At 43.7% G+C, this 10,061-nt stretch overlaps 1 protein-coding gene across 1 annotated transcript; it reads right to left on the bottom strand.

Annotated features, from left to right (window-relative positions):
* Positions 1 to 2,214: 2,214 nt before the first annotated feature.
* On the bottom strand, positions 2,215 to 9,006 carry LOC148815470 (fish-egg lectin-like). The gene is made up of 6 exons (XM_088905112.1): positions 9,001 to 9,006; positions 8,082 to 8,180; positions 7,878 to 7,972; positions 2,931 to 3,028; positions 2,400 to 2,742; positions 2,215 to 2,356 (listed from the first exon to the last, which is right to left on the bottom strand). Exons 1-6 carry the CDS (start codon positions 9,004 to 9,006, stop codon positions 2,215 to 2,217), a joined length of 783 nt encoding a protein of 260 aa, XP_088761238.1.
* Between the last annotated feature and the right edge of the window lie 1,055 nt (positions 9,007 to 10,061).

The following is a 10,061-nucleotide window of genomic DNA, read 5'->3' as shown; positions in this document are numbered from 1 at the left end:
GTGAAGGCAGTTTCATCAGGAAACAGTACCTCAGTGTGGAACAGGCGCACAGGGCCTGCAGACAGACAGCTCGGCTCAGGGCATCACTGGGCTGCTTTTTAACAAACGCCTGTGAAGAGATGGGAGAGAAATGTAAACCCCACTTCCCTCCATCAAAAGACACCAGGACAGGGCCTGTGCTCATCTAGAGGCACAGCTGAGAGTCCAGAAACTGTGTGCAGCTGCAGCGAGGAAGAGAGCGAGGGCACCTCTCTCCCCTCCGATTTCTACCGACAGTAAGGACTGTCAGAGCATCTGTGTGGGATAACAGCAGAGAGGCAGCTGCGTCAGACACACTGACCATCATCGTTGCCAGGAGCTCGGCCTTGGCAGGGAAGCTGGGAGCTCCGGAGGGACTGGCGCTGCGCATTGCCTGTGCCATCATGCCCACACTGCGGCACAGGCTCAGTCTGACGCTGGGCTCCTGCAGGGGGACACAGCAGATCACTCACTGACAGCCCAGGCAGGCCCTGCAAGGAGTGAAAAACTCACTGGAATAAATCCTGACTGCACACACCTTACAGAATGTACCAGCAGGTTAGTCAAATCTGCAGAAAGCAGTTGTGAGGTTCACACTATGAGGTTTTCTGTTCTTAATAGCAAATTTAAACATAAAGAACTCCACTGTGATCTTTAAATTTCCTTCCTCTCTGGTGATCAAATGACCAGTAAAACTAGTTTTAGTTCAATTCCTGGGGTGATTGCTGTGTGGAGTTTGCGTGTTCTCCCTGGGTTTCCTCCAGGTGCTCCAGTTTACTCCCCACAGTCCAGCGACATACTGGTAAGTTAATTGGCCTGTGGTAATATTAGCCTGGTGTGAGTGTCTGTGTGCCCTGTGAAGGACTAGCGTCCTGCCAGGGGTGTATCCCACCTTGTGCTGTTGCTTGCTGGGATAGGCTCAGGCAATACATGACCTGCACTCGATAAAGCAGTTAGAACATTGGTTTAATGTTTACTTTCCATTCATATGTTTTTAATTTCTAGACTGACATATCTTTATAGTCCATGATTTTCTGAAGAAGGTAGAAAATGCTTCTCTAGGGAAAAGTGCTTTGAAAATCTCCCTATCTGTCCTCATACTTGTAGATACTCCTTGTCTGTCCATCAATTGTGCAGAAGAAGCCCTGAGTCTGCTCTGTACAGCTGCACAGAGGACGTTAGCTGTGGAAAGGGATGATCTGATCAATTGGCTACCAAAGTCGGCCAATTTTCACTCCAAATGATTCAATCGGTGGTTCTCTAAATTGACAGATCTCGAAAACCAATTTTGCGATGACTAAATTTCCCCACAGTACTAGAACATAACATACACATGCTGGTCTAGCAGTTTTACCATGCTTCAAGAAAAGATGAAAAATTTGCAGTTGCTGCTCAACCATCAATACCGGCAACACTATGTAGTTTCTGCTTGGGCTCTCACTGACCCCTTCAATCTAGTCCTTTGGGTCGATTTTATCAGTGCCGATAAGACTGAATATTTGTGCCAGGAAATCTTTGGCCCCTTTACCCCCTGTAAAACATCAGAATCTCATTTGGTACTTTTTCCAGTGCTACTCTACCTCATCCACCTAATTTGGCATCACCTACAACCTAGACTAGGTGAGCAATAGTAGAACCTACATAAAATCTCTGCAGGTCAGGAAGTGTTGCTTGCCAGGACACTTAAATGTTTCAGGCCTAGTACAATTTCCTACAGTACATATCCACTTCTCAAATAAATACCTGGCACCTGTATGTCAAAGGATACTTTACCCAGACCATTCTGAAAGACTAAATACATTAAATCTTACTGTGGCTGCTTCTACACAGAAGAAATCAGGCAAGGATTTATCAAAAGATAATATTTAATTTCCTACAATAAATTAGATTGATCTGCTTTAGTTCTGATGGCTCCAATAACAGTTAAGCCTCTCAGGCTCAAACTACTGAGGACAGCTGTCTCTTCCTTGTTGGCACTACAAGACATGCTCAAGTGAATGGGTAGTGTCCATGATTGGATGCAATGATTGTCACAGTGTTTTCTGAATGAGCTCTCAGGTCCACATCACATTAGCATCGTAATCAGATTGAGGGGGGAAAGCATGCAACACCATCAGAAGTTCCAGGCTATTTTATTTGGCTCAGAAGGTAGAAACATTCACTATTCTCCTCCCATGACTAGACCATAAGGGCTACTCAGACCCGACACCTCTGGACTTTGCCGTCTTTGCACACAATCCAGAGGATTCCTCGGTCATAGGACACATGCCTGGCCACACCAGCTGCCCTTAGAGCCCACCACCTCCTGCCAAAGGGGTTACAGGCATCAATACCAAGCCTGTAGGAAAAGGCACAGGGTTAGAACCCCTCCCCCAGCTCACCTCTTGAAGACCACTCCATTCCTGTTCACCCCATACACACTGCCATCTGAGCCCACCTCCACCAGGGACAGGGAGCCCTGAATGGGGTTCCACCTGTCAGAGCCTTTGCAGGAATCCCCACTCACATCCAGCTTGACAAAGATCTGGTCCAACCTGTTCACTCCCCAGCAGCCAAAAGGCCTACAGGAATAGTACTTGAGGGAGCCCACAAGAGGAATCCAGGGGATATTGCCCTGGCCAGCATACTGCAGCACAGGCCCGCAGTTCAGGCACCAGATGTCAATGCTGCCAATTCCACCAACCACAAGCTTGTCTCCACCAGCATCAATCTGGATGAGGGAGCCTGCAGAGGAGAGCAAGAAATACAGCTGTTCTAGGCAGGGGGCAGTGCAGTGCTCCTTCCTCAGTATTGGGTCATGAACACTTGAGGAGTGAAGGAAATGGCCACCTTCAGCCAGAAGGCTTTCTCCATGGATAAACTTGAAAGCCACCATTTCTAACCTACAGTATATAGATCAGCTGTAGCCTCACCTGGTTGCACTTGGATCCACCTTCCCCGAAGCCACTTGAACACAAGGCTTGAGAGACTCACACTCCAGAGTCCTGCTGGCCCCACACTCACGTTTCCCCTTCATGGCCAGAGAGACCCAGCTGTTGCCCTGGTAGCTGACCAGGTTGTCTGCATTGTCAACTCCACACACCCTTCCAGCACCAGCATCCATCTACTTCCAACTGCCATCACAGCCCAACACTGCAGGGCTTCAGCCACAGACACTGGGGAGGAGAGGACACCACTGGGTCAATGAGCACCAGCAAGATCCGGTGGAAGGAGCCTGGGCTTAAGGCAACATGGGATCATGAGCAGTTAACAGTGAGGAACTAATCAAGAGACAGGACAGGAGAAACAAGCCAACAGGGCATTAACACATTAGCAACAATATGTTATAACAGAGGTTATACTCCCCTGTGTGACAAACATGGTCTTGTTTTCAGGTGCTATTGGAGTTCTACATCCAAGTCATGGATTTAATACAAATAGCACTCCAAGTATCTTTTTAGGAAACACCTACACTCAAGATCAAATTAGCTATACTAACAAATACTAGCAATATGCAGTTATTTCTCTTATCTGCCCTTATACTGCTCCTTTTAACTAAAACAGTAAATCCAAACCTTACCTAGAGGCACTCCCACAAGCAAACACAACACACAGCCTCTCCCTTCCATGTTGATGAGTGGTACAGTATAAGGCCCACCAGTGGCCTTTATATACTCAAGACCGCTGGGCTTCAGCTCCTACACACACCTGTCTAACCAGGTGTTAAATTGGACCATAATGAGCTGCTGATTGAATCATTCAAGTTTCAATTACAGAAGACATCATGAATTATCCTCAGGTTGTAGGAATCATGACGACAAAAACTGAAATTGAAGCCCAGTGCTTCAGATAGTCATGAGCTGGATTAGTTCTAATATCAGCAGTGACATCCTCCAGTAGTGCAGATAAGGGGTGATCACAGGTACAGCTGGCACACAAAAAAACTCTGTAAATGTTTAATGCAAGAAACAACTGAATTAGATAATGAAACAACTAGGTGTATCAGGTCTTGCACTAAAATGTTTTACAAAGCTGAATATTTCATTACTCTTGTTACAAACCTTTGCAGTCTTTGTCCTGAGATATTCTTTTCATTTCACGTTTCATATGACAGATTAAAGATGACATTTTTCTGAGCACTCAGAGAAACATATTTTGGCCCTGATTTGAATTCTTCCAGGTCATGTCTTGTTTTCTCAGTTAATCTCATGTGGGAGAGGATTAGTGATAATTAAAATCTATAAAAACACAAGTTACTGCATTCAGAATGGGGAATTAATGACACTGTAGCTCTTAAGGCACCTAATTCATGAGTGACCCTTTGGACAGCACAGTGAGGTGGATTTTAGGACTGCAGCCTCACAGTTCCTGGGGTTGATTTCCAGCTGGATTTCCTGCTGTGTGGAGCTTGCATGTCTTCCATGTGGATTTTCTCTCTGGGACCAGATTGCTCCCACTTTAGAAAGGTGACCTGGCTTGTGTGTAAATTTCATAAATCCTCCCCTTGTGCTTGTGTTCACAGCCGCTGGTAGTTTCTTCACTGCAGATTGGAGGGTGTTTGTCTGTGAGGATACTAGACAAGGTAGATGTCATTACTACATAAATTTTTGGGTTGAAAATGTGTTTCCATCTAAACAGACAGAAAGCAAAATGCTAGATAATGGAGGAAAGTGATTCAAAGGAAGGTACAGGAAGAATTAAAACAGCCTTAAAGAGATGAGAAATCCCAGGTGGAGAAATTGATGAATGGAAACAGGACCAGGCCAGACGGCCAAGTCCTCCACAGTAACAGCTTGCTTGAGCCTCACACCTTGAGCCACCATGTAAATGAGCTGAATTATTTCTTAGCTCAGTTTGAGAGCAGTGAACCAGCAGAGGCCATTTTTAACAATGGAATTGGGCCCACTGGTAATTTCTTGCCTTAGGAATTTGTCTTTTCACACACCCCAGCTTGCTCTCCAGGAGACACACAGACAGAGAGAAGCTTGGGGTCAGAGCACAGAGTCAGCCATTTATACAACACCCCTGGCTCTGGAGCAGTTGGGGTTAAGGACTTTGCTCAGGGACCCAACAGTGTAGGAGTCCTCTGCCAGCTGCAGGATTTGAACCAGCAACCTTCCATCCACAGGCACAGATCCTTAGCCACAGAGTCACCGCTCGGCCCGAGGACTTCATAAACTTCTTATGTAGGACTTTTTGTAGCAGCTAGAGCTAGACACAAGGACATTTATTCTTTAAGTTTAATAAATTATTACGAAGTGTTTCAATCATGCTGTCCTGCAGGTCCTGTTAAGGTCTTATGATATATTTTGCATCCTAGTTGTGACACAAAGGGACAAAGACAAAAGACACATATCTGCAATACTTTAGAATTCTGTGAATGGGATTTATTAATATGACATTTCTAATATATTTTAATGTTTAAAAGGGAACAGGAAGCACATGCCTGTCCAAGCACAAAGTGTAGTTTTTAAATACAGTAGCTGCGTGAGCCAAATACACTGACACACAAACAACACTTCAGACGCCCACACACGTAACATATGACACACATGAACGTTAACAAGTACATACTGTAGTACCCATACAAAACGGGCTGTATAATGCAAATTCCTCTACTTTTCATTGTTTAGGTATTTGATTTACATAAAATAATACAATGGCCTTTTAATGCATGAAGTTACTCATTCTAAACTATCAAAAGACAGGTAGAATCTTTCAACTTTCTTTGAATTTCTTATTTATTTATAAAGTATAAAAGATAAATCCCTTTGATCACTTAATCAGTTTTAAAAAATATTGACACAGCTATGAAGTATAATGAAATGCCAGTTAAAGCTCTTTAAGAAAAGAAAATCCTCACAAGTGACTAAAAGTGCGAGATCTGTTAGAGTGTTACTAACTGTAGACAGTCACATGTTTACCCAAAAGAGAAGGCGCTGTATCTCGGGAGTGAAAGCACCTACTGTCAGCTGCACAGACGCAGTACTAACAGATGAGACCAGTTCGGTTCTCCTGCGCCCTAGTAGGGGGGCCGAGTGACTGCTGAGAAGGAATTCCCACGGTATGAACTGTGCAAAAACAAAAAGCTAAGCTTTCTCAACCTGCAGATAGCTCATAGATCACAAATAGTGGTCTTTTAAATATCATTGGTTTGAAAGAAAACAAAACTGCAGGAGCATCAATAAAGAGATGTCCAGTACACACACAGAGCCTCTGATTTTAACAGTTTAGTTTACAAAACTGAAAAACAAACATGAGATATGAGATGACATCAATGTTCTAGTTTGGTGATAGGGATCAGAAGAATAGGTGAAACAGCCTGTAGAGGCCAATTAACTTAGTTTGCAAAGGACAAGAGGCTTCTTTCTATCATTACATATATAAACTGATCATTTTCAACAGAACAAACACATGACACTGTGTTTTCACGATAAACACTTACAGTTTTCAGCTGCAAATGAACCTTGAGCTAGTTACATCGGCCCAATACTACAGGGGTGCAGTGTATATGTTTCATGTTTATATCACTTCATCCATGTTATTGCTATTTTTATTTATATTATTTGAATATTTAACATATTATGATATATAAAATTAATAATAATGTCAAATGTTATTTCTTGTATTTTATTAGGAGAGACAGAGTCTTAATGTTAAAAACACATCTTGCATGTTCGCTGGAGCTGAACCCGGGTCACTGGTGTGGCAAGACCTCCACCACTGAGCTGCAGTGTCATCCTGCTTGAACAAGCAGCTACACTTAAAACTAAATGTCTGTCATCTTCCAGGACACTGCAAATAAGCATTAGATACAGCACAATAAATATGTACTGTATAAAGATCACACAATTAAATTTAGTGATGCTATAAATGCTTACAGAAAAGTGAAATAAAAAAACAAATTCCATTTTATTTCAAAATCTTTTGAGTCTACAGTATCTGAATATACCGAATGGATCAAAACATTTTCTAGCATTTATTGTGGTGTTGTTGTAAGGAAAGAGTGATTGCCTCAAAATGATTGCCTTTACAGTCTAGTACACTTCTATAAGACATTCAAGTCACTACTGGCCTCTGCTCTGTTTTTAATTGCTAATTTGCTTTTTTTTCTAATTACTATTTATACACAGTTACTAATAATTCGGTAGTTAATTAAAAAATATAGTTATTGTACAGTATACTACGCCAAGTACAGGAAAGCACTAAAGACAATATAAAGTTCATTTTTATTATAAAAATAAGATTTACTGTGTGCTAGATGCTTGGTACATTGAGGATTCACTGCACCACTTGGCAGTCTAACAGAGCATTCCGAGTGGCTGAATCTGTAAGTGCTGATTATTAAAGGTAACATTTTGTGCAGGTGGCAGAAGAGTTTCAAAGGTTACTGCCTATCAATAATTTCACGCTTTCTAATGGATTAAAAGAGGTACTCACAAGCCTGCTTCTGCAAATGTTGGGCATACCTGGAAATTGTGACTATTTTGTGATGTAAATTGGAAGTTTTACAAGTTACTGTGTACATTTGACTTTCATTGTGGTTTGAAATACACTCATCAATGCTGATACTTTCTAACCTCTAAATATAAAAAAGCGTTGCAGTTCCCCTTTAAAGGAAAACCAAAGATCAATGGTATAATGTTTACTTCCCATTCATATGTTGTCAGTTTCTAGAATGACATATTTCAACATTCAGTGACTTTCTGAAGAAGGTAGAACATGCTTCTCTAGGGAAAAGTGCTTTGAAAATTTTCATCTGTCCATCAGTCGTGTAGAAAGAAATCTCTCAGAGATTTCCAGTTTTCATGGCTGTCGTCAACAGCAGTAGAAGCCCTGAGTCTGTGTGTGAGGACACTCTCTCTACAGGATTCTCAAACCCTGCTTCTTTCACACTGTCCTGAAGCGCTTGTTTCACAGTCTCCTGCTGAGAGAGGTGCTGGGCAGCCGCACCGACACACTGGTACAGGAAGGCCTGTGACACCGGAGAAGAGGACAGTGAGCACTGAGCTCAGGAGCTCAGACAGAACACTGAACCAGGGCACACAGAACCCAGAATGGGCTCAGCCTTCTGTCAGACTCACCTTATCCTCAGAGACAATGCAGAGCACTCCGACTGTGTCCTGAGTGAGTCTACAGGCCCACACCTCATCCACCACTGCGCTCACGGTGTTAGAGAGGAGCTGCAGACACACAGGGGAGGCAATCAGGTCCAAACACACCCACACAAGACACTGGGCTGCTTGTGTTACTGCTCAGCTATGAGGACTGAGAGGGATTCTCTCACACTACAGGACTACAAGACAACAGCATTTGAATGGCATCACTTTACCTAAAAAAAAACTAGCCCTTCTACTGCCTGTCGCCCCAATCCCCTCTCTCACTACTGCTTAAAAAGATTAACAGACTCTTCTTGTTTTTCACTCATTCTACTGCAGCTCTTCAGCACTGCTGGACTTCAGGTTCACAGGGTTGCTGTCTAGAGATCTCAGCTCAGTGGAGAGTTTAACACAGGGATGGGAGCTTGGTGGAAGTGAAGCCAGCAGACACAGTGTGTGCCGGAGAGGCTGCTCTCAGTCCAGCTGTGTCATACCTGGCCTGGGGCACTGGCACCCTGAGAGGTGCAGATTGCAGGAGACCCAGGTCCTGCTGGACGCACGTCTTTGGGCTCATCTTGTTCTGTCCCATCAGCCAGCAAGAACAACACAGTGAAGACGTGAGCTGCACATGGCTTCACACTCGTGACAAGTCAATGTACTGCTCACAGGCCAGCAGCGAAACTCACTAGGTACCACAGAACTCTCTTTTACCAACTTGTCGAACTAGAATACAATCCACCTCTGCTAACTGGCAAAAAGGTGAATAAAAGGACGCAAGGAAATTCTGCACTTCATTAACAGAATCAACAATTCATTTCTCCTAAGATCTGCACTCTGTACATAGTCTTCTAGTGAATACAAACCACCCACAAGTTAAGAGGCTTGAACTCCTTCCTGCTCAGACCGTCATGTTCACACAGTAATAACTCGATCTGCCCAGGAGAAACAGCACTAGAACAATCCGATCCGTGTGACCGAGCCTCAGCACGTCCCTGCCTAGTCCAGTAAACAGCCATGACTCTTGAATCCGCAGTGAAAAAAGAAGCTCAGAAGGTGAGATGTTTTCTTTGCTTTGTACTTGAGCTCTGAGCAAGTCAGTAAAATTAGAACTTGCTTCCGATCACCAAATGTTACATCACAATCCTGCTGCCACTACGTGACACATGCGCATAGTGATTATAATCATTATATTATTCATTGATTGAAAGTTATTACATAACATTGTATTCTTCCTGCTCTCCCCACAAGCAAATGGTTCTCATATTTCCCGTGTCAGTTGGAAAGTGTGTGAAAACACAGAGCAGCGCTTCTTCTTTATGACATGACCTCAGACATGCGTCTCCCCAGGATCACTTCAGACTGCGGCTTCCTCCCACTTTCCACAGACCTGCTACCTTGTCTTTCACACAACACCATTACCGTGGCTTTTCCTGATAATAAAAATCTCCAACCAAACCAATCTAAGAAAATTCATGTTCATTTGCTATACCGATTGTATGAAAGAATGATCTAGATTTGCAACAGACAGATCTGTATGCTATACTGTGCATTATGTTCCTACTTTATTCCCTCACACACAGACCTCGTGCTCTCAACAATCTGTAAAAACACATCACACTTTCAGAGCAGTTTGACTCCCAGCACACTGCAGCAGGGCCGCGGTGTGAGAAACCCCTGTGGGCCAGGAGAGCCAGAGACCTGCCGCTGTGCCGCAGGAGGTCAGCGGACTGATGGGTGGACAGACTCGCCGGTTTGGGCTGAAGCTGAATCACCTGAGCTCTCCTGCGCCCCTCTGTCTCTCAAGTGTTATTCTCTTTCCTGCACTTCACTGCTCTGTATTCTGTACTTCTGTGTGAAACAGCTTGTTTCCAGCTCCTCCTGTCTGAACACTTTCAGACTGAAAACAGGAAAGCGATTCATACACTTCAGTGTTGGTTCAGCACCATTCATACATTCTGGAATGAA

This window comes from Atractosteus spatula, chromosome 25 (genome assembly GCF_055471065.1).
Source record: "Atractosteus spatula isolate fAtrSpa1 chromosome 25, fAtrSpa1.hap1, whole genome shotgun sequence".
In the NCBI taxonomy this organism is placed as follows: Eukaryota; Metazoa; Chordata; class Actinopteri; order Semionotiformes; family Lepisosteidae; genus Atractosteus; species Atractosteus spatula.
This window is presented reverse-complemented; position numbering and strand designations above follow the sequence as displayed.